This window comes from Linepithema humile, chromosome 5 (genome assembly GCF_040581485.1).
Source record: "Linepithema humile isolate Giens D197 chromosome 5, Lhum_UNIL_v1.0, whole genome shotgun sequence".
In the NCBI taxonomy this organism is placed as follows: Eukaryota; Metazoa; Arthropoda; class Insecta; order Hymenoptera; family Formicidae; genus Linepithema; species Linepithema humile.
The window spans coordinates 3,168,034-3,194,028 of record NC_090132.1 but is presented as its reverse complement, the minus strand read 5'-3'; the positions used below and the strand labels follow the sequence as shown (position 1 = coordinate 3,194,028).

The 25,995-nt window shown below is 41.8% G+C and overlaps 1 protein-coding gene and 1 long non-coding RNA gene across 3 annotated transcripts in view; one reads left to right on the top strand and one right to left on the bottom strand.

Moving 5' to 3' along the window:
- Positions 1 to 25,995, bottom strand: part of LOC137000135 (uncharacterized) — a 240,351-nt gene that overhangs the window by 45,457 nt on the left and 168,899 nt on the right. The gene's annotated exons all lie outside the window — the stretch shown is intronic.
- heca (headcase) overlaps positions 1 to 25,995 on the top strand; it is a 157,281-nt gene that overhangs the window by 108,407 nt on the left and 22,879 nt on the right. For both annotated transcript variants that reach the window (XM_012372595.2, XM_067355963.1), the window contains exons 3-4: positions 24,647 to 24,835; positions 25,345 to 25,530. In XM_012372595.2, coding sequence (XP_012228018.1) covers positions 24,647 to 24,835; positions 25,345 to 25,530 — 375 coding nt within the window. The remainder of the gene's footprint in view (positions 1 to 24,646; positions 24,836 to 25,344; positions 25,531 to 25,995) is intronic.

The following is a 25,995-nucleotide window of genomic DNA, read 5'->3' as shown; positions in this document are numbered from 1 at the left end:
ATAGCCGATCGGTTAACGCGCTTATTACGGTTTAATTAAAACAGTCAAGTTTTCTCGTCGCGAATGTAAGGATTTTGCGATCCGGTCGAAAAGTATCCAATGTTGACTTGTTCAGTTTCCAAAGCTAACAAAGCTCCCGTTCCGCTGTTTCGACTTACGATTTAATATACCCTTTCCGCGCGAACGCTGCAAAAGAGTAATGCGAAACCGTACGTTTAAAGAGCATCACGACGTAAATATAATTTTCATATCGTAACATTTCCGTGTCCCATGTTGCATTACGTATCGAATATCGCTGCGTTATCGTTGCAAAATAACATATTCCCGATATCGCGCATTAACATAATTATCGAATATCCATGCGGTCTTCATTGTGGTCGTTTCAAAATGAGAAAATCTATTTTACGGAGGGGGTGTGACGGCTGCAGAATGAGGGGAAATCGCGGACGCATGTACGCGTTCGGGATATTGAATATCGAATATCGGAGCGTGCCGAAGCGTCGTGGAAGGACGAAATATCCGCGTGTGCCGTCTGGTATTTGCCGAACAGCCGGGAGACGCGGCCGGAAATGGCGATCCGACGAGACGGGAATTCTCTGGTCGATTTTGTTTTTCACCGCCGCCGCCGCCGTCGCGACTAGTCGCGCGGATTTCACGATAGCACGCGCACGCTTATCCGTTTAATTGAACTACCTAGCGAGAGAGCTTGGCAGGGAGTCCGCGATGAGTACCGGTTTACGCGCGCGCACGGTACATGGACCTTTTGCCTGATTTATGATCCGGTCTCGCCGGTAATGGAACGCTCCGACCGACTTGCGGAAAAGCCGCGTCCAGTATCTGTCCACCTCGGGGCGTACCGCGCCGTGTTAATAATTGTCGATCGTTCTCCCGTCTTCCAAATGATCCCGATGCTCACGTCCGTGTCGACAAAAAGCGGTCGCTCCGGAGAAGATATGCGAGAGATACGGGGAGCGTAAGAGAAAGCAGAGCGGTAGTTTATCGGCATTATTGTTCCTCAATAGCGATCGCTTCATAAGGGATAATTAATCCTTGAATATCATGCCACGAGCGTCCGGCACGTTTGATTGAACATTGTGAGAAAGTGATTTATGTATCTGTGAGTTTAAAAAAGTCGCTCGATTTAGCATGATTGTGTTTATTGAGTCTAAATGAGGTTATTGTAACTTCCAATGAGTTAGCATGATATTCACATATATACGCTGCATACACGGAGAATAATTTTTGTACGAATGACGTATCGCATAAATCTCCGACTGATGTGCTCCAAATTCTTTGATTCTGCCATTTTTCAATGTCAGTTGTATCTGTTTCAATCTCTCGTATTAATTCCATTTTTAATCATAAACAAAAGTTTATCACGATTCGTTTCCTTCGTCTTTTCGCGTGGCTTAGGAATTTCCGGATTAGTGGCGCGCGTCTGTCGTGCAACTCACAAGATTGTCGTTCAAGCATATCGCACCGTCATTATTGCGGGAATATGAAAACCGAGTGAAAATGCATCTTCGCGCCTATTAAATTCCTGGCTTTATCGCGCGATTTCCAGCAGCAGCGACACGGCACCCCGCGCCATCCCCCTGCCACGGATAAATCGTAAAGCAGTTTATATTCCGGTTCTTGCCTCTTAGCTTAATGTGGTGTCTGATCTTTACCTGCATTCTCCACTCTGACGACTTCATATCCGGAGACTTTGAGAGTCCTCGTGCAAGGACACTCGACGCGCCACGTGAATTGCGAAACTTTCGGAAAGTCCGCAGCTCTGCCGTCTCGATCCCTGTAGAATTATTACGAGGCGACTTGATATTACCGACGATTTTGCCCGCTCACCCGTGAACTTTGTGCGAAAGAGACGCGGGGCGACGTGGCATCGTAAGTTTATTCGACATAAACGATGTTCTTTTATAAAGCCTGCATTATATAATTCATATTTTTCGCACAAAATATAAGATCGTTTAATATTTAATGTTAAAAAATTTCGGCAAACTACATTTTGTTTTTTTTTATTTAACTGCTTATGGAGCAAAATTCCATTCTTTGTTAAACAAATTGAAAACATAAGCCACAGCTGTGGATTAAATTTTTGTTAAAAATAATTTTTGATGTAGCTGAAAAGTACCGTTGCAGTCAATTCGTACAAGTATCTACTAAATAATTTAACGGCACATGCGTTGACACTCTATATGGAATTGCAAGCGAGCGGGAGATTTCACAACTCTTGAAACTTCGATATATTGCGACATTGCATTTCGTCGTATCTTCGTGCCTCGTAATCGTAATTTACGATAGCGCAAGAGATTCGGCGAGACCAGCGGGGCGACATTTCGAGCGGGCGATACATAAAAGCAGACAATCGTTAAGGACGACCGCCGCAAAGTTTACGACCTTCCCGCATCATAACTCACCGGGGGCCAATTATTGCGAGAACAATGGCTTTTTCTCTCGTTCGGCTATTACGGCGCGAAGCGTTTCCCCGTCTTCGCCGTCGCCATCCCGTTTTCATCCGATGTGACATCATTGGCGACACGGTCTTTCGTTACGTCGTAAATACGCGGGTTTCGCAACTGTCGGAGGCACCGGCTGGCATCGCGTTTCGTACTTTATGGAAGATGAATTTACGTTGCGAAATAGCTACAAATTCGGACTCGAGCCTTTACGACTTTACTGTTCTCGAATAACATTTCAACGCTAAACACACATTCTGCAGCTATTTTGTTACAAATGTTAATTTTTCACTCTACAAATTTTTTCGGATCTTATTTTTCTCTTTTAATTTGCGACATGAAGCATTTCGATTACACCAGTGTCTGATAAGTTGAGTGAGTTTGATTTGTTTGTGAATCAACGCATTTGCAACAAATCGTGCATTTATGCTCGCTTATCCCCGGATGCCGAGTAAGCACGGCGGCTTGTGCTTGCGGAAGCACCGTCAATTCCGTGCTCATATCCGACGGTAATACGAGTCGTAATTCAAGCTTCTTTAGTGCATTCGCCAAGCCCTTTCCCGGTTTGTATCTACGCGACGTAGCGCGCGCAATAAAGTTAACACCTAAATTTAACGTTTCCAGGGTTTACGGTCGCGTTTACGCGCGACGCTCGTGCCGCGCCCCGTCGTCGTTCGATCGCGTGTGAGCTTGTATATTTTTACTTTCACGCGCACGACTCCGCCGCACGGATATTCGGGATTCTGTGCGCGTCGCGTGCCTCAGGTGTCCTCTCTTCCTCTGACTCTTCGCGTGTGTTCGTCGAATGGCTAGTGGATGCAACGTAAGACGTGCAGACGTCAAGCGCGACGTAATATTGTCTGGCGATACGATATATTGCATATTAAATTAGTGTAATCTTGTGTGCTCAGAGAAATTTTCTATAGATCTTGTACAACATTTATTAATACTAATTTTGCAATATTTATTTGTCTTTTGCACATTGTATGTTAAATAAAAACTCAAATATATTATGTTTGAGTATATAACTTGAGAGCATAACGTGTAAATAAGTCAAAGTCTTATCTTTTTACAGAATATTACTTCATATTGTTTTTAAGTAATGGTCGATCAGAGATATTTGCTTTGCAACTTCCTTTTTTCTGCCGTTTCGGTCACTCGATCGCGGCACGAATCCCAAGAAGGACTCATTAAATGCCTCGAGAAATCGATCGCAGGTACTTTTTTTCGATGCAATCGCGACCGCGATCTTTTTTCATTCTTTCTCGTTTTTTCTTTGCGGCCGACGTTTTTATCATTGCGCGCCCCGACGACCGCAACGCCGCGAAAGCTGCGGCGATACGCCGCGTTGGTTCTTCTATCTTTAGACCGACAAACCGTAAAAATATTCTCAAGGATTCTCAGAGATTCTCCCGCGGGAGCAAAGGCGACCGACAAGTCTTTCTCATCCCGCGTTTTGCTCTAAATAGCATTTCTTAGTGCCGGGATGGTGTCAGGTCGCTAAAAAAATGCATCCCGAGTAGGATTACAAGAATATAAAGTCGGTCAATGTGCCGACACTAAAATCTGCATTAAACAATATCACAATATCATAAATCGAAATTGATATCATCATTTTTATCGACAAAATACATCCACCGATTGTATAAAAATTAATAAATAAAATAAATATCAGATTAAAGGTAAAAAAGTAATACAAGCTTAGAGCTTTCTAGGTAAAATTTGCGAGGAATTTTATTTAAAACCGCGTGTAATAAATGAAACAAAAATGGCAGAGAATTATGCGTGAGATAATACCGAAATTAATGTTTGACAATTTTTCCGACAGAGATTCTTGTTTGTCGCGGAAGAAACGCGTCATTTGGTCTGACGAAGTAAAAATCGTGTATTGCCGTGTACATCCTATCGAAATTACAGATTCCCAGATCGTTCTGGTTACCGAGCTTCAACGATCGTGACTCGTTTGCGGATCATGGAGAACGCGCAGGATCTATTATGCTTAAGCTAAAGGGGAAGGATGCGGCCATTATGGTAATCCCGACCGATGGTTCACTCGGGGAAACTCGCCCCGTGTTCCGTCAGAGATATTTATGCGCGGCGTCTTTCACTCTTCGGCACGAAGCCGACTGTAATGCTGAACAAGGAAAGACATATGTCCTTTGTAGTCAACCCTCCTTAATTTCCTCAAAGAAAACGAATGCGTGTCTGCTTTTGCATTTTAAAGTTTAGGTGAGTTTATCTTGGCGTCGGTAATAAAAGCGCTCGGAGTGATATAAATCTGGGATAAATTACACGCGGATAAGGAACGGTGCAATTTTTAAATAAATAGAAACAGAATATATCTCAATATTTTTTTAACTTACCGATAAATGGAAATTTTATACAAAATTTATTTAACAATTAAATAAAAAATATTCCGCATCGCAACATGTAACGTTATTCTCTCTTTGCTTATATCAAACATTGAGTTCCATTTTTCGAAGTATTGATGTTAGAAATGAGATTTCGTGAAAATCAAAGCGCAAACTACGCGCACGTCATTTCTCTTTGCTACAGCCTTGTCCGCTTCGCGACATTCGTCATGATCGTGTACGAGCGAAGTCGCGACGATATAACGCGACTCGCAGGATGTGGATTCAGAAATAACTGAGACTCACTCTCTCTCTCTCTCGCTCGCGCGCGCGCGATAGCAGTCTACGAGACGTCGCGCAAAAATTGAGAATAAGTGCGAACTTTGCACCGCCCTTAGTTCTGCTTTTCTACGTCTTGGCTGCGAGAAACGCGAGCGAAGGTAAGCGTGAAGTCTGGCGTCTTGCAGCATACAAATTGCACATCCTCGTGCAATTGCAAAGTGGGGGTCCTTGCGCTTTTTCATCCGTGGAAGGTAGATTACGAAGAGGGAGGGGCCGGGTTTCACTATGTCCTCGTAGGTTTAGCGAGCTACAGAAGGAGGATGGAAGAGTGGACGTTGAGCCGGGCGAGAGGAGAGGCTAGCTAGCGGACCGTTTTGCGCCGAAACGTACGACATTGGCTTTTACGCGCGTAATAACGCGCGAGCACCGCCGGCTGTTAGAGTCATACGTAAAGAAAACGCGGGCTGGGACTGCCGCGCTGCTTTTCCCCGCCTTTCTCCAAGAGACATTATTTCTTCCAATTCCGCCGAATCGTCAGCCCGCGAGAATCTGCGGCGTATGCTCGTACAAGCGGCTTGATATTTTTTATCGCCCACGACGTCCGTCGTCGTTTTCCTCGCTCGCAGTGGGAGGAGGAAGAAATAGCTATACGACGTGACGAAGAAATTGTCGTCGGAGGCGTAATGTATTTGCGTTCGCATCAACGAATGATATACGAGATTGTTTATGCTCGCTCGAGCTTGTTTCGTACATTAATTCAACATTCTCGTCTACTATATATTTTATAATTTACGTAGCAATTTCGACGATTATCATAGTTCCATTTTATCCCGTCTTCATAATGGATAGAATGAACTTAACAGTTCGAAATAGCAAAACAGTTATTACAGTTATTACAGTTATTATTGTTATTACAGTTATTACAGTTATTATTATTATTATCACAGTTATTACTGTTATCGCAGTTTGCGAGTTTCAGAATTGACGCGAATGATTCATTTTGTTAGCATCAGAAGGCAATTCCGTAATCTTGTTTTACGCGAGAAGATATCAGTTTTTGATATTTTTGAGGGCGAATTTGACGGCGCGATCGGCAGATTTCCAATTTTTATTTCTGTTCTTTGACACGGCGTGTTCCTTATTCAAACTTTGAGACACTTTTATGGATGGGACTTTCAACTTATCGCGGCGGTTGTGGTCGTCGCAGATCGGCCGTGAATAATGCACGACGTCAACGCGTAGCGTCATGAACTTTCACGGGGGAGTACAAAGCATATAAAAAGCGGAAGAGACGAGTTTTTCTAGTTCTAGTCTTTATGATGGTACACAGAGACAGAGTACTTTTTGTTTAATCCGATTGAGTGACAAATCGGCTCCTCTTTCTTTCCACCGCCGTTGCTTGTTTTCCTTTCATCTCACCTTTTCTCTCTATTTTTTTTCTTCCTTCAACGTCTGCTCTCCTCTTTCGTCGTTTCCTCCTTTTTCCTCCTTGCTCTCTTTCGACGACGGGGCGTATCCCAACGAATGAATATTTAATTCCTACTTATCCGTCGCAACGTCGGACAGCATAAGCGCGGATAAATAAGCCGCAGAGGAGAGAGGCGCGGGGTCTTGCCGACACGAGCAAGATGTATTTTAATGATAATCCGCAGACGACATCTGCGCTCATGTTCTTTCCCACCTTGCTGCCGCGTTCTTCTTGTCTCTTCTCGCCTCGCGCGCGAGTTATGAAGTACGGACGCGCGCCTCCCGCATGATTTGGCGCGGACGATGTTTACTTGGTGGAAGACTCTCCCTGGACAACTTGTGTGAATAGCGCAAACTCGTTTTCGAAAATGACTTCTCTTAACAGTGTAGGAAAATCTTTCTGCGAAGATAACTTCAGTCCCATGCGATGTGATGGATATTTGCAGGTGCTGTGTACGTCGCGTACAAAAAAAATAAGAAAAAATCGAAATGTGAGATAAATTTAAAATTATTTATATCGGTTGTAGCTTAATAATATTACGCGTGGAAAAATAAATTTTAAATTTATCCTATATTTCAATGTTTTTCATATCTTTTTTTTATTTAAGATATATTATTGTTTAAATATAACATACAAAAAATAATTTCTACAATATATTCTGCAGCATATATTTTCGTGCTAAATATATTTCTGAATTTAGAGCATAGATAATTCCCTGAACATTTTTGGATCTCGCAATTCGATTATTATTCGATTCGAACACGAAGTCAAAATTGCGCCAAGCGTGAATGTGCGATATCACAAAAGCGATAACCGATGACACTCGACCTTGGCCTTATGGGTATTTTGCATATCAACTGGCGGTATCGATCGGCAATTTGGTGTCGTTGTCGGTGTCTCCGTTTGCCACGGCTCGTTAGAGCACGGTCGTTAAGGCTCGCATTACTGGAACAATCTCCCGCGATTGGATTCTCAGCGAAGCACCGGGCCGCTGCCCTTCGATGGGAAATAATGAAAAAGACTCCGGGGAATCGAACGAGAGCACGATGGCACGGACGAGACCCATTCTAGTTCGGCCGGGAAGTGAACTGTATGGCGCTTCTTCTTGGGGAATTAGAATTATTTAAGGCCGGGTTAGGAGGTTGGCCGATCGTAATTGTGCAATTTATGACGTCTGCGCGATGGGATCAATGCACACTGATGAATACCCTGAAATTTTCTAATTAACGGTTATTGTTTATCCGCGGCAGTTTACGAAGTATGACGTCTCGGACGATCATCCGCTAATTAATTTATAATATTAATCTATATACGGCTCTCATCAACGTTTTACGCATCAGCTAAATAACAGGTAATCCAAGTAATAATATGAAAGGCGCACACAGCATCTCGTTCTTAACGAGACGCCCCGCTACGCGTTAAAACTAATTATTAGCGCGCGATAATTTCAGATCTGAACATCTTATTATTTCTTCTGATACATCAATCTTTCGCACCATACAAGATTCTTATTACAAGACACTTCATATCAATAAACAAACAATTTAAGAATTTTAGGAAATAAATCTATTTTCTTATTTACAAATATTTTATAGACAGTAATTTTTGCGGTGTATCAATTTTCACGAAAACATTCATGTTTGTCGCTTCTTACAATTAGAAATAAAAAAAAAAGAGGAAATATTCTCACTGCATTAGGGATATCGCGATCGATATGGGAATCAATCGGCCAACGACACCTGGCGCTATGCAACCGCGATACTCCGGTGTGATTTACAATACTTGTTAAGGGCAACTCAAAGGGGACCTGCCGCGACGTTTTCACTCGATTAAAGTTCTCTCGGTAGCTCGCAGCCGCCGCCGCCGTCGTCTCACGAGCCGCAAGTAATTGCATACGCAAGCCAGGCTCTCTCGCGTCGCCGAAGGTCTGCGGTTCACGGCGGTGCATTGCACGCGGGCGCGAGCGCTGCATACGTACGTGCAGTGAATGGCATTGAGGGGCCTCTATCTATAGAGACTAGATTAGAGTGCGTTAGCCTCACGTCTCGCGGACTCGACGCTGGCTATACGGTCTCCCCCCTCTCCGCGCCTCTATGCCGCGTACACGCATCGCCTAGTACTGCTATATTTGTAACGGGGCGGGTGGATACGAGCAACGACTTCGTAACAGCTCGCCCATCGTCGCCACGATAATTGACGGTTCCACGAGCTTTATCTAAATTTTATAATTGATACTGTACGGTGCACGTACTCGTCTATCTGGCAGATTCGCGCGGCTTCACCGGGCTTCGTCATACATAATCTCAGTCTTGGTAAGTCTGCAAGATACGGCTGATGCCTTGTCTAGACCGTATCAAATTATTTTTTTTATCCAATTAAAATTTGAAAATTATACTAGAGTTGACTTTCAATCGTATCAAGCTATCATATATAATTATCAAATAATTTTTGTATCCAATTTAAAAAATTATTTCATAATAATTATATATGAAAATAATAAATTAGCTTGATACGATTGAAAGCCAACTCTAGTATAATTTTCAAATTATCCACTCGGATAAGCCACAAGTAGGATCATCCTCCGGTCTAGACGGGGCACGAGAGATCGGCATTTTTCAATTGAAAATGTTAATGTCTCGAATAATCGAAATTTATTATTATCACAGAACGCTAAAGCGTCTCTTCTTTTTTTCGAAAAAATTTTTTTCCTTTTTGTAAAATTTTTCTTTTTTTTATTGCAATTTCTGAAAGATCTATTATCAGTTACAATTCTCCTTCCGGCAGTAACAGGCATAATAAATAAAGTAAATATATATATATTATGTGATTCTGAAGTCGCATTACTTCACCGCATCCCAGACGACTTGGCTTATTCGCCAAATATTTCTTCGCTAAGCCGCGGCAAACATTGTAAATGTAAGAGATGCAGCGCACGACAATGCGGGAGAGTTGCGTGTAATAATACAATAAATCTTGCCATGGAAGTGCAGCGCGTTTGCATTCGCTAAATATTTGGCAGATGCACACATCGTCGGAGTACGGCCTGGCGGTGAGGCGTTACATAGCGGTTACAAGACACAGTAAACTACAGTTACATGCGCCGCGATTTACGGTCACGCAGGCGGCGCGAGTCGCCGTGCAACTAACATTGCGGTTTATCGCGCCACAATTTACACTTCCCGCGTCGAGTTATAACTAAATAGCATAATCGTAGGCGGCAGCGAATGAAGTCCGGCAATTTAACGGTATCACCTAACCTTTCGCGTCTCACCTGTAATACGTCATTTACGGTATCAAGACACCCGGCGTCACGAATTTCATTTAACATTATCACGAATTGCACTACTGTATCCGTGCAATGATATGCCTGCGCGCGCGCGCACTGACTTTGTGACTTATCATTCGCGCGATAATTCACGACGTCCGCGCAAAGTGTAGGTTTATCTGAATTTCATAATTTATAGTCACACACACACACACAGGATGCATACGGGCGGAACCTCGGTCTCTTTTAGGCGCTCATATATCAATATCTCGAAACGAAAAGATAAACAGCTGTGAGTTTTGATTAGAAGGATACTTACATAAGTATGAAAATGTGTTGCGCTAATTAATTTTCCAAGGAACATAAATATTGAAATCTTGCGAGAGCTGTGTTTCATCATTATTATACTATTTCCAGGACATTAGTGTACACTCATCTGGATCATTTATCATGCCGGGAGATAAAAGTTTTGATGCAAACAGTGATTATAAATGATTATAAATGTTGCCGCTGCGCAAAGCAGCTGTTTGCGTGGCTTTATTCGTTTTGCGAACTACTTTTCGATAGACTTCGAAAGACGCGAACCGGTTTCGAAGTTAATTTTCTGTAACTCAGCGTTGCCTGATTATTAGAAATGTAATTACGCACACTGTAAATTTACCTTAGCAGTGAGAGAGCAGATAATTACGAACGTGCATGGACAAGATATAATTTACTGGCGTATCGCGTTAAGCGTTACATAATTGTTAGCTACTGATGCGTAAAGTTTCTGCAAGAGAGCCACGCGTTTCTCTTCTCGTAATCGTCGGTGAGAAGAGATTCTCATTTTCCGAATGCGCTCATTATAATTCTAAATAACGATAAGTAATCTTTTTCACGCCATATTCCACATCCTCCGCGATTGGAAGATGTCCTTAAGCTTTATGTGAGTGGGACAAGGACACTATGTCGCGAATGCATGGCAAAGATGTGTCATGACTGTTCATTTTGCTGACCAATAAAATTAACGAGTACTGTCGCCACAGATAATTACTGCAGATTAATGTATCCGCCATGCAGAAGAAACACGTTGCTTCGGTGAACGTATCCAATTTTTCTCCGCTTTTTTTTTTTTAAACGTACGTACACGCGATAAATATAGTTCTTTATGCGCTCCAATAAGACTCGTTTGATGTTTGGACTGATTACTTATCGTACTTTTTAAACCTTTGAAGTCTCTCATTTCCTTTAAATATAAATTAATAGTGAGAATGTGAGGATATAAGAATTTTATATTAATTTTGAATAAGTAATAATATTTATGTATTTGTAAACTACTAAACTATTTAAAAGAAACTAATATATTAAGCTAATATAATATTAATTCGAATTAATCGATTAAAACAGTGCTTTCAAATGTTGATATTTAGTTTGTAATTTTCTAGCTTTGAATCACTTTTATTTTATGTAGTTCCATTTTTAAATTTATTTCTCGTCACTTGTTATATTCTAAGTTGGTATAAAATTATTATATCACCGTGCCTTTTTTACGGCGAAGTAAAAAAAGAGAACTGTTTGAAGTTCTAAAAAAACTTAATGACTTGCGAGTATTAATTTTATTTTACATAGTTTCTCTGTTGATTATGTTCACCGACACTGAAACTTTTTTACTGTGATATAAAATTAACACTGCCAGAACAATTTTATTCCACTTAACGATAAGTGACTTCCGCAATAAAAAAAACATAATAAATGATGTCAGAAGTAACCATTAGCCATCATAAGCCTAGCGTAAATAAATTTGCCTATTTTTGCATAAGCCAAGAAGATATTAGCAACTTTTGATTGATTTTTGACTGGAGATAAGATTCCAACTTTCACCGATTATCTTGCAGCGTATTAGTTTACGATGGCACTGCAGATACGTTATCTTTAAAATATATTCTTCAAATGCACGCGCGACACTTGAGCTGGCGATTTTTTTTTTCACAAAACGTCGCATACTCTATTAAACGTTCAGACGAAGGGAAGAAGTTTTACCAGACGCGCTTTCACATTCCCGTGAAAATTGCATGTGCGGCGGGGATAACTAGGAATTCTTTGGTCGCCTTGAGGAGAATGTGCAATGACCTTGCGGGCGTGATATTCATTGGAGGAAGTCGCGAATAATCGTGCGGAATTTCAATCGCGGGATAGGCTAAGACTAGACGGGGTGCGTTGAACCTGCCTGCCGTCTGCCGATAATCATGTCCGTTTCGTTTACACGACGCTCGATGAAAGTCGATGCGGGAAGATTCCCCTCTTTAACCCCTTCGTGAAAATAACGTCATTGACGTGGTCATGCGTTTATTTTTTTTTAAATGATTATCAAGTATTATCGAGTAATTTCGTTCGTTGCACTTATAATCAGCTCATTTTTAATCATTATAAAACAGTTAATATAAGCTAATTTTATGAATACGACAGGTGCGTGTATGTCACACTTTTTCAGATCTTGTTTTTTAATTTATGCTGACACAGTTTTTTTTATCTCACTATCTTCTTTGCAAACCGGATTCTCTTCATTATGCGCGACAGTGTAAGATCTTTTTATCAGCTTCGACCGATCGTTTCTCTTTGTGCCTCTTAACGGCGCTATCGCGAACCCGGAAAGAAACGTCATCGTATGTACAGGGAGGCTCCATCGTGATAAGCAACGTTTTAGGGTGGTCGATGATGAAAGCGTTCCGATAAAATCTCTCGCAAGAGTCGCGATTCCCGGATAGAGAACTAAGGCAGATTCGCTGAAGCTGTCGGGACCAGCCGACTCCCGCGATGTAACTCGCGCGGGGATAGGTTCGACGAGTTACTTTCATTGCGGGGTGGAACACGCCCCGTAATCAGGAACCGATCACTCGAGGAAATTGCCAACTGTGTTTGGGCACCTGAAGGTGAATCTCGTTAGCCCACATTCGCCCGTCTCGCTTCCGAAAGGGGCGCGACCCTCCTAGAGAATTCTGTTTCAAGTGTACTACAAAATGGTTCCCTCTCCGACTTCTTTCATCCAATCGGACAAAGAGAACCTGCCTTCGTTTTCTCATCGCGTTTCCATTCTCCTCTCAAAACCTCGCGATTATTGTAGCATTAAATTATATTGTCAGAAAAGTAATTATTATAAAATTTTATAGAAAATGTAAGGAAAATGCTTTACACAATGGTATATTAATTAATCGTATTTTACTGATGGAAAATCGCAAAATTGAAGCAAACTGTACTTGCATTTTTGGGCTGTCTTAAGAGAGTTTAATTTTAGAGTATAACGGCTTTAGGTGACGCAATTTGTACCCAAGAGCTACATTCTTGCGAAATCAGGCGCAAAATAGTGAACGCATTCCATCGCTCCATTTTGGCGACGAAAGTGCGAAGGAGGGCGGCATAACTCTTCACGCGCGTTAATGGAAACACGAAGTTGCCCAAAGGATCGTCCGCGCCCTGCTTGGCGTGTCGTTCTTACTTATTCACGCGATAAGAATTTTTGACAGACGAGGGTTCCGCGGCTGCTTCGCGCGCACCCCGAGAGTGCGAGGAAAAACAGCCTCTTGCACGCGCGCGAATCCCACCGGAAATAAACATGCCGCGAGCAGTAGCGCGTTTACATCAGCAAAGGTAGCGCAACGCGGCAATTTGTTCGTTTTAAATTATAAATGATACGCTACGATTTAAATTTATTGCCGCGCGCTAAGAGTGTAAATCGAAAAGGGGCGAGACGAAACATTGTTGATCATTTTACTCCTCGGGAGAGATTTCTTATTTCCATCTGTGGGCATTTATTATTTACGCGCAATCGCATTGGGACGTGCTCGTAATTTTATTGTGAAACTTGTAAACTTTTCATATGATTTGCAATGGCGCGAGGCACCCAATCGGTCGTAATCTCCGCCGCGGGTTTTATCGACACTTGTTTCGACGACGGTATTCGGGCGGTGTAGCGAGCGAATTAAGCATGCCACCCCTAAATCGTAGAAGTGATTTCGTCCCCGTGTCGTTCGGCTCTTTAAGGGCGCCGTTAATCACGCCGCTCGCTAAAGGTTTGATGAAAATCTTATCTTAAACGAGTAATTAGGCAGTCTCGTGGGGTCCCGGCGAGAGGGTCGGAATCGCGTTTCCACGCCTCCTTTGCATTATCGGGATGCACGCGACGGCACGGGGCCGTGTCGTTATTTATAATAATTCTCCTTCCGATTTCGCGCGGCGCGTGGCGCGCGAAAGTTTCGCCGCAATTAGTGTCTAACACGGAGTGTGCAAAATTACGGCGAGACGCACTGAAGGTATTTTATATGTTTACGCGCGCGTCCTTGGGCGCGTCAACGAGCAGCTCGTGTCGTCGTTTGATCTCGCGAACGCGTTCTTCATTCTTGTCACGCGATGAAGTACTTGATCGTCAAGGGAATATTTTCTGCGCAAGACATTATTACGTACACACATCTTGCATTCAATTATTCTTCATTCTTCAACGAAGGTTTTCAGGAAGCGCGTGTGCGAGATATTAAAAGAAACGAAGACGATCGTTCGATCGTTTCGACGCGAATGTGATGATGCTCAATAAGCAATCAGATTTAATAAAAAATTTAGTTTATATTTTAGTGACTTGATTTTCTATTAGTTGTGTTGCCGAGAGTATCAGCAGTAATCAAGGCGCATTACCTAAATCAGTCTAGTTCGTAGTAGTAAGTCGGCAAATCGCAAACGACGCGCCCGTCCGAAATGATTAACTTCGTATTCGAGTCCGGCCGGCAATTAGGACGATTGCTTTGCAGTCTGTGCTTACTGCGCGAGGCCCGGACCACAATTTCCTCGAAAGCTCTTGCTCGTGGCCCAGGAGGACGTTTCTGTTTCAGGGCCGGCACGAATGTTTGTCAAGTCGGATTGAGATAATCGCACGAGTCCAACGCAAAACGAGGGATACAAAAAACTTTCGATGTATTCATGTTTCGCGTGTAAATACACTTTTTTATATCTTTTACATCTAATGCGCCGATGAGTCAGCCATTTGAATAATTTAGGTAAATGGAGACCGTCAGCCCCGATTCATGGATCGGGGTTCAGGTGGTGCTTACTTTGAACTTGCCATAAGCCGGCCCTGCTCGGCTTCACTCTAAGAGACACTTAGGTTGTACCTTCCATTTTCCCCTCCCAAGTCGGTTGGCACATTAGGCTTACGAAGAGGAGTTTGGAGGACCTGGAAGATGATACTCGTCTTTCTCGCGGTAGCTTTCGGTCGAACACGCGTCACGTCATGACGAAGGCAATCTTCGGATTTATTTTTTTTTAGAATACAGCTAATTAAAATTAATATCTTTAAAATGTTATTCAATTATTAATAAAATTAAAAATATTCTTTTTCACCGTTTTAATTATTCACTTTGTAGCAGATGCGCTTTTTTTCTAATTAAAATTAACAATATTTTACGATTTTTCTTTAACGTGATTTATTGATACTTCGTTTTTTCACACGATGTTAAATTTGCATCTTTTTTTAATCGTTTTGCGTTTCACGTCATTAATCAATGAAGGTAAATTAAGAATCGTGAAAAAAATATGCAAATTGACCCCGGTATTTGTGCTCAGTGTAAATAGTCGGAAACAGAGATCGTATTTGCGCGAGAGTTTACTTGCAAACGCAAGTAAACTCGTAACGTTCTTGTTAACGCAAGAACAATTTTGTGTATCTAACATTTAACGTAACTACATCAAGGCTGAAATCGCAACAGTAGCAAACTTCATTAATCATCGAGTCCGCGGAGGGTTGAATTTGTCGATTCTTGTTTACGAAAAAAAGTACATCCAACTCGTGCTGTAATATCATTCTTACGTAATCAATGACTGTATGATGTTCAATTGCTCTTCATTAACATATTAATACAATTAGAAATATTTTTATCGCAAAATCGTTTGTCTGCATCGGTTTTAACGAACAAAAGGAAGCTGTTGTCGCATTCATTAGGACGATGATGAGGCTCCAAAATCTTCTTATGAAAGAACAAAGGATGGGACGCTGGAACAAAGCAGCCGACGACGATGGAAACGGTCGATGACAAGCGCCTCCTGCCGCGAGGAGCTTCACATAACTGCGCCAACGACGCAATGCGATAAATTTCGAGAGGGGCGCCTACTTCCCGTCGCTGGGGCCCACCCTTGCGTGGGAGAGGTGTGCGACGGGGTTGGAACTACCCCGCATCTCTCTCTCTCTCGCTTTAGCATCCCGTGGATTCGACCTTTAGCACTGTTGGACCAGACATGCACGTTGTACATGGCAAGAACCCAGCCTCTTAACCTCTTCGGCGACGCATGGCTGATTTATACGGACTGGAGGAGCTATATCTCTCTTCTACATTACGGTAGATTCCGACGCGACTGTACAGGGTGTACCAAAAGCCCGCAATCAATTTCCCACTGCAGCGAAATTAGCTTTACGATTTTGTTCCGTTGCGCCTTGTCTCGTCAAGAAAAACATTCAAGCTCGAACCGGTGGTATTCCAGCTAAAATTACTACCCGTAAAATCAGATTGAAAATGTTTAACCTTTAAAAATCTAATAGGAATTTAGAATATATAGTTTAATAGATAAGATAGAGATAGCATAATAATAAAATGGCGCGACATCGGGCGTGTGAAGTTTATCGAGCTGAATTACCATCCGTGGAATGAAGTGAAAACGTTTAGCCAAGAATCTAATTGAAAGAACCTAATTATGTTTCTCCGTTGAGCATAAAGGATACAAATCACTTCAAGTAACTGCAATTTCGATGCACGCGCTGTAGGCGTCGTCGACTCGTTTTGAGACGGCCTGTGCGCGTATGCGTGCGTGTACGTGCGTGCCGAGAGCACGTTGGGCGTATAGTGAAGCAGAACGGGTATAGTGGGACGGCGTGATATATAGTCGTGTCTGGTACCGCTGAACGTCGTTGCAATCTCCTTTAGTGGAAGGGACAGAGATTTTTATGGATAGTCACGGTTAGGGTGGTTCGCCTTGGGCGAGAATCTGTCGTATGAATTTACGTTGATCGTTGTTTTAGTGCGTCGCCGTGAGGTGAGGAACTCGCCCTTGGCGAGAGCAGGCTAGTTTTAATTTCTTGCTTTTCCTCGCGCGCGATCGTATATATCGCGGTATGTAATCGGCTAATCGGATAGAACGGCAGGATTTATAACGCACGTCTTCCACCAACGTACGTGCTTTTGTACTAATTTATTAGCGATAACTTAGAGCGACTGCCATTATCGCCGATCGATAAAACATCACGCAGACGCAAGGTAAAAGCCGGGCTTTGACCGGGGGAAAGTAATCTTTTCCTTCCTTTTTTGTTTTCATAAATTTACGAGTACGCCTTACGTATTATAATCACGAAAGAAGCGAAATTGCAAGTGTCCCGAATATACTTGAGCCAGCGTTTCGCGGTTTTTCATTTTGCATGTCTCGCGGAGCGCGGAAAGAGACGAGAGTCCCTCATCCAGATTAATTTCAATTCTACAATTAAAACGCAGACTGTGGCGAGCCCTTTGAATGCTCTCCCGTTTTTGTTCTCAAACGGAACTCGGGATCATCCTCCCCTCGTTCTCGCAGATCAGTGAGTCACCAACCGGGCGATCCTCTGGATATTAAATTCGAAATAATAGCAGCCATCTTACCCCAAAATTTTGATTATACGTATCCACCTATCTCGTTAACGGTTGTTAACGTTAATGAATGTTTCCTTAATATTTATCCGAGCAAAGGATTCACCGAAGAGTGCTTAGCATTTTTATCACTTAAGTTAAAAACTTTGGCAGGTTGAATAATCAAAAAATTTACATTTAATCTTCTTTAATATTTTGATGTATAGATTTCATCATGTTTTATATCAAATTGATTTACGTTGTTTTTAATTATGTTTTACGATCTTGAATAATTATTTTGATGTTTAACTTCACTAGAAAAAAGTGTATAATTTGTCACAACAAATTTGTCGACCTTTTACATTGAAATTATTCACAATTTAGGAAATTTATGATTTGGACACAGGCTGAATGCAAATGACAATTTCATGTCGAGCGGGGCTATAATATCGGCGGCATTGAAGTGGCTCCATTGTAATTTGAAACCTCACGTCTCTCTGACGTTGATACGTTTTAGATGACTATCGATTGCAGGTAGGCAATGTGGAAGCGACAATGCGCGTGTTTGCAATGCATACAGCTTCAGATTTGACTCTGATGCCAAATTTCGAATTGTGAGCTCCGTCAGCTCGCGAATGAACGGAACGAGAGTCAACGCATGCGAAAAAAAGAGCTTTTCATCTGACCTTCGCGTCTCCCATTTTAATTCCGCTTATAATCCGCAAGGGGCGTCCGCCCTGTCGGCAGTTATCTTCTGCGAATCGGGAGGGGTTTTTTTTTTCTTTTTGACAAGGTACTACAGCAACTCGCGCGTGCGCTTATTGATTCGCGATATGCACGGAAATCTTTCATCACGTGGGGACGAATAAACGCGCATGTGTACGCCTGCTATTCTTATCTACTTCGAATAAAAGGGCTGTAAGCTGTCTCCCTTTTTATTTAACGTATGGATGATGATATCGCAATAGAATGTCTTATTGAACTGTCAAAATCTAATCGGATTATTTTATTACAAAAAATAAATCTTATTTTTTTATAGTATTTTATCTTTGCAAAATATGTTTGATGGATTTCTATAATTTTTACCAATTTTAAATGCAAATTTGAAAAGAGTTTTTTTTTTATCATAAAACGTGAATATTTTACAAATCTTCAATTAGTAAATATTTTGTGTCCACGTTATGATTGTCGGGAATCAAAAATATGCTTGTTATAGATCTCGATCGAGGCCGTAATTTTTCCGTTGCTAAAGCAGATGTAGTGAACACGCGATGCATTGCCAAGCCATATATCGGCAGCCATGTACCACCACCAACGAGTAAACTCACCCTGCGCGGTAAATAATTAATGCAGGGGTGAATACACACGTGACGTGGCTGCATCATAAATCTGATAATGTCGCGTGTGGCGACAAGGCGGAATGTTAGAAATAATAATGCGTTTCCTCGCCTATTCGCGCTGCATTTTTCTTCAGTTTTGCGCATTATTTAACTCCGCCTATTGCAATTGCTCACAATTATAAATAATTAAACACCTTAATCGGATCAAAATAGGAGAAGAGTGTCGGAAAAACCATAACAAAACTTTAGAAGATTTTTACAAATTTTTTTCTTGCTTCTTTTATCATATAAATCTAAAATTCTATGTTGATGCATGAAACATGACAAAATTGTTCTATAAGATGCTTATTCTTCATAATTCTTCATCATGGTTGAAAATATTTGATTTGTTCAGTCTTCTGTTCTATTTTAAAATGTAAGATCTTTAATTTTAACGACAGGAGGAAATGTAAAGAATTTAATTAAAAGAAATCGATCTCATATTGACATTTATAGATTATAATTTCATATTTTAAACACGACGGTGTCACATTTCTTGCGGGAAAAAAAATGATATATTATTGCATATACGATATTCGTAATATCTGAATATCCTGAATATCCCGCACGACAGGACGACTTATTCGAGAGGAAAGGCAATTTCTCTCGCGAGTGGGGTTGCGATAGAATTCTAGGAGCGCTACGAGGCGTGTGTCGTATCAATTGTCAATAATATTAGGGACCGCAATTTCACTCAGGAAGTTCCATTGGGCGTTGTTCGGCCGATATCTGTCCGGTTCCCTTTCTGTTTTCCTCGTGATGGCGATCTCCCCTCACTTCAAAGGGGAAAGCGGAGTCAGCCGAAGAAAGGAAAAGCAAGGAGAGGCGCGGCGGAGTGTCCGGGTATAGCGCCATCGATTATTTTCACGCGAGAAGGAACACGAGTCGTGGAGGAGGGATCTCTTTGTTCGGATCTTCTTACCCGAATGCCAGTGGGTCACTTGCATCGACAAAGACGCCACGATTCCCCCAGAGAGGGTGCAGAAGGAGGGAGGAGGCTTCGAAAAGAGGGAGTATTATCGGAATAACTCCAATAACGTTCGCCTAGACGCCACATTGATGAACACTGCGAGCGGCGAACATTATCGAAAGTAACCGTTCGAGTCAGCTGTATTCGTCAGTCTCATTGCAGATAGTCTCATTGCGTTCGCAGAACTTCTCGGCGTAATTGAATGCCGCGATTAGAAGCTAATTGGAAGTTCTCTGGAATTATTTGCGCGCGGCGTAGATCATCATCAGATCGCGCGCGAGACACGAAAGAGTTATTATCGTTACAAAACTTCTGGAAATGAAGTCTCGGAAGGCGCCGTTGATTATTTTCACGCTAGAAGGAGCACCCTGACGAAGGATCTCTTTGTTCAGTCCGTCTTCCCGCGGACGGCAGTGGGTCACTTGCATGGAGAACGACACGGAAAGTGCTTGGTGCTCCCTTATTGGGGAAGAACGAAGAACGAAACGAGAAACTTTCAACGAAAAGTTGTTATCGCTCCGGGCTGCCGCACCCTTCCACCGTTGAAGATGCGCGGGGTATCCTTCGTGAATCCTTTGTTCTGGCTGTAATACATGGACAGCCGTACTAAGTAATCCCTTTGTCCTTGATCCTCGACTTTCTATTTTCCATTTAACTTTTCTGAGCCTCTGGATCAGCCTTTATCATTTGGAACTGGTACGACGTTTCTAATTTCGTACGAATCGCTGGGATATTATATATTTGTAGGCTTATAAGCTTTTGATATTTTATAAGTTAATGCTTGTGTGGATTATAAAATGTATCCAGGCTCTATTTTTCGGCGATATTATTATATTCCACAGCATAAAGCACAAAAATATTACTGAATTTTGTTCGTTGTATAAAAATTTATTTTATCAATATTGTGACACGATGTTTACTTTTATTAAATTGAAAATATTCAATCTCTCTAAATATTACAATTAAATGTGTTTAATGAGAAATTAAATTTTATTGTGACGATTTTGTTTTGAAAAATATGGAAAGTATATAAATAGAATATTCGTTTCTCACACTGCTTTATCTTGCATCTCGTAAATATTTTTTTAGTCTAGCTAGTTGAATGCTGTTTAAAAACGCTTTTTAAAAAAAGTAAGACGATTCATCAGGCAGACTCGTACTCGCGTTAACTGCGAATGCAACGAGTGCACTTACTTCTCGCACGAATTTACGACGTTGCTGCATTCCGTGTGAGTTAATTGTCTGTGTTTTGGCTGAAAGAAGTTTTTCCACGAAAACAAAGAGTTTTCGTGAAAGATTGCAGTTCTTCGTTAATTATATCATACTAAAAACAAGAAAAGTTCTTATCGTTGAAAGATTATCTTGATAGAAAAAAACAATTTTGTCGGTAAAGCTAATTACATTGTAATATAATTGAATAGGTTTTGTAATTAACCATTTTCTTACGTGAATGAATCAATCTGCCGTCGCAAATTGTAGTGTTAATTTTATAAATATTAATTGTTTCTTTTAGATGCATTCTTCAACATTATAATGCTTTTTTAAAAAGAGTACGAGAATTGATGGACAAGTTTTTTTTCCATTAGAATTATTTTATACTGTCGTAAAGTAAGACAGAAATTGTAAAATCACGGAAATTGCTTCTCGCATTTTCTTTTCGCGTCTTTCGTAAGTAATTATTTATCCTCCTTTTAGGACGGTAGCGGAAGTAGGCGAAGTTCGATCGTAACGAATTTTACGCTCGCCTATATACCACCTTTTATCGTCTCGCGTCCTATGGCCGACTCCGCGCTGATGTTAAGGCTCTAAATAAGGGCGTCCTTAGGAACCCTAAAAAATCCCCAGCGGTACCTTTTTTCTGCATCCCCTATGCCTTCTCCCTTTTCCACTTCCTCTACCTGCGAGAGAAGATCGTCGTCTTCTTGGCACAATGTACATAAAATGAAGTCAAGCGGTTTTAGCACCGAATACGTCTCCTTCTCCTTTCCCTCCCTTTACCTTTAGAGCGGTAAGGCTGAATTCACGATTCTTTACGTCGAAAGAAATCGTTTTAATTCGGTCTACGAGACCGTGCCGAAGAAATGAAATATCTCATCGATTAGCATTAAGTAACGTGACTTATAATGCAACGTAAAGTTTTAATTCTGCGAATAAATTTTTATTGCGCAAGTAGTTACCGGATTTTTACATTTACAGTTTTTAATACAGATAAAAAAAATTTAGAACTACAAAGTATAAGATAAAACACTGTGATCTTGAGTTTTTTTTTCAGTTTGCTTTTATCGAGCAATCTTTTTTCTTTTAAGAATCTTATTATATCATACTCGATATAAACCAAGTTGAACCAAGTAATAAGGAGGAAAATGCGATCTCGTAATCCACATTAACATTCGTTCTTTATTATTTTGCACCGTCGAGCGTACGGCGGTGGATTTTTCCATTTATTTGTATCGTCCCACATTATTGAATTCCGATAATCCGCGACGCCGCCGACGTAAGTCCTTTTACGGTACACCACGATTTACGATCCGCCCTTGTCGTTTCCCAGCGCCTTTTCTTCCCCTCGGTTTTTAGACAGGCTTGTCGAAATTATCGGAGTACGTTAACCCTTTCTCGCCGTTGTTGCCATCGTTGACTTCTTTTGAAACTACATAATTTTTTACCTTACGCTGAAAATATTGTAAAATTGACGAACCGTGTGTGAAAAAAAGTGTTGGCAAATTTTATGAAAATAAAACGTGTGAATTAAACGAATAAATTTTCAGCGTGGCACAAACCGTAAATTATGCCAATGGAAATAATTAATTATAAGTAATAAAAGACACGCTTCTCACGCATATTTACGTAACCGATATTTTTTTAGTAATCTTATTAAGCAATATCTACTCACATTTCAATGAGCATATCTCGGAGGCAGTTGTTGTATTTCGTGTAAGGTATTTCACGCACACGATAGGCTTACGAGTCGTAATAAAACTGCAGAAAGTATATTGTGTCGTATCAGCGGTGCACAACGCCCTTTAATCGAAGTCGTAAAAAAACTTGGAGTGTTTCTCGTCGATCGTGCCCGCCCAGATCGTACCGCCGTGCGGCAACGATTCGAACACACTCGCGACGTACCAATTCAATTTATTTCCTCGACATTGGCATTGAGTCCTCATGGCGAGATGGATGGACGGATAAATGGATGTACGTGGTCCGTACGATTCTCTCGAGCGTCCGAGGAGAGGATGCGTCAAGGACTCTCGCTCTCTCTTCTTGAATCTCTTCGAATGCGCCGGTCGGAGGAGGCTCCGAGAGATATTTTTCTGCTTTTTTTCTTTTTCGTCTCTCTTTTCTTTCGTTTGTTCCGTCGTCCTCCTTCTCTTCTTCCCCGCGCGCGATTGTGCCCGTCGAGCGGTCGCTCCAAGCACTCGAGGAGATCTCTCTCCACAGTCTGGAAATATACTTTCATCTTCGAGGAATCTCGCAGACCAACAGGACGTCACGTATTGAAGGAACAAAGCTGAGGACCTTGGCCTCGGTCTTCGAAAGTCATATGAGAAATTCATCTCAATCTGTCATGTGTCTCGGCGTTTAAATTAAAAAATAAATTGAAAACGTCTGCCGATGATCGGCTTACTTCCTGCTTTTTATATTCAATTAGCGACCGTATCTTCTTAATCAATTGCAAAGGTGACGCGATAATTTAACTAGTTCGTTCTCCGAGCACACCTTTTTCCACTCTCGTTTAATTTTCCTTTTTCCCGCGATAACGGGATAAAAGAAACTGATTATTTACGATGGTTATAAGCGTCGCCTACCGGTGGTTCTTTTTTTTTTCCATTACCGGCACAGAATCGCTCGTTTCTGCTTCCTTCGCCGCGGCTGCTTTTGCCGATCTTTCCGTCGTCACTTTCAGCGCGACTTCCAATTTTCTTTCCTATTGCCGGTGCCACGCGCTTCGCGCCTCTTTCGCTGCCGTTTTCGTCTCGGTCGTCGGGTTCGTTATTAAAGCCTGCCGCTACAGGCGATACACCCGCCTCGACTTGTGCTTCCGCCTTTGGCTTTTCTAGCAGACTTTTCCCAGCCTCCGTTAAGGCTCGCTGACGCATCTTTCGGAAGTACCTCGTTGTGCCTTGTTGTTGCTCTTTTCCCCACGCCGATTATGAGAACCTTCTACGCGCGCTCTGCGAAACTTCCATCCGGGCTCCCGTCTCTCACGGGATACGCTTCGCAGTCGTGATCCAGGTAAAACGCGTTTCGTCGCTGCATCCTTCTTCCACCCGACCTTCTCACTCGTCGCGAAAATCTTTACGACGCTTCGGAGCCACCGCCTTCGCAGTTTATCCGCTATTGAGATCCGCGCCGTTGCATTCTTTGGATTTTCCACCCTCGCGCAGCCCGCCTTCGTCGTCGTCGGTCTTTTTACAACCGCGATATCAGGGCCCCTTCCCCCGCCTCCCTTCCCCCTCGCCCAAGGTCTAGAGCAAACGTCCCACGGAACTGTTTAACGACCAGAGCGGGCGGAGAGGAAGCGAGCTTTGTTGACGTCGCCGACGTTATTACTTCTCACGCGCATACAAACCAGATGGAGAATTCTGCATTAAAATTATCGCAAGCAGACCGGAAGCGAGATCGAACGAGGGGATAGGACATTGTTATCGGCTAGCGTTTCCGCCCGGAGTTTTCTATTCGACGCAATACACACACTGTTGAAGTTATAATTAATTTTGGAGAAAAATTTATTTTCTTTTTTCAATATTTTTGACAGAGAAATAAATTTACGACTTATAATTCACATTTTTATATGTTATATAAATAATGCACTACGATATGTACGATTGCGCGTAATAATATATTTGTTAATGATCTGCTTTCAGATGGAAGACGAAGGCAATCACGGTAACGATGATACCAGATGCTTCATCCTGTCGACATTGGCCGCCCTACAGTGGTCTAGAGTTACGTGCGTTCTTTGCCGCGCTGCTATGCTGGTCTTTGATAGGTATCCGTTGGTGGACGGCACATTCTTCTTGTCACCCAGACAACACTCGCCCGCTTGTGCTGAGGTATGTTCCATCATCATATCTGTTATAAATTTGGAAGAATTGGAAGAAGGTTTGGAAGAATAAATTTTTAAAAGCAAATCATTTTAATATAAAAAGTTTTGATAGCTTATTAAGAAAGTAAAGTATCTCAGAATGAAAAAAATTAATAGTTGTCATATTATTCTTTCTTGTCAAATGCTCGAGGAAGATTGTAGCGCGTATCTTAATGTTACCTTAATTAGATAATAAAATGCAGTAGTTATCTGTAATGCGTGCAAAGTTATATATAGATATAGAAGGATTATGTAGAAGATATATTTTTTCTGGGTACAAATTAGCAATCGATTGGCCGATTAATTTAGCATTAATTTAGCATTAATTTAGCACGCAGAATCTTGCGAGAAAGAAGCTCTAGTTATCGTCAGATGATTTTTTGGTCACGATCGTGCTTCTCGCCCGCGATTTAACCGCAGCATGCTGCACGTGTAAGATTACGATAGCACATCCGGTTCTCCGGTATTTCGTTCCAGGTGAAGGTCGAAGGTCGCACGCAATTTTTGTCAGCCGTGTGCATGAGCTGTTTGGAGGGCAGCGGCGGACAACCCGTACGCTGTCGTTTCTGTACTCAACCGTGGGACGGTTCGAGCTTGGTCCTCGGCACTATGTACAGTTACGATATCTTCGCTGCCATGCCTTGCTGCAGCGAGCGACTCAAGGTGAGTCCCGAATTCGTGACGAGCCTCGACCCGATCGAACTTCCGACTCTTCGACACGCGAGTGTCGATGGGCTCTTCTAGTCGACTTTAACAAACTTTAACAACGTGATTTTTTATTTTGTCGGAGTAAATATCGGAATAAATAAGAATTTTACTTTCTCTGTTTCTCAAAGATTTACTTTAATTCTCGTGGTTCGACATGCAGATTAAATTTTAACTTTATTCCATATTTCTTAAATTCTTTTTGATTCATTACTTTAATGCTATTTTTTCAAATTTATCCGTCTCGGAAATAGTTACTGAAACGGTTTGTGTAGTCTGAAAATATTACAAGTACTGCGATAAACCGGAAATTGCGGGTGAACGGTGAATTAAACGGTGGAAGAAGTGCTCGCTCATTCTATCGCAAGTCCGTTACGTCGGCGAAGACACATTTCACGAAATGAACGCACCGTGTCGTACCGT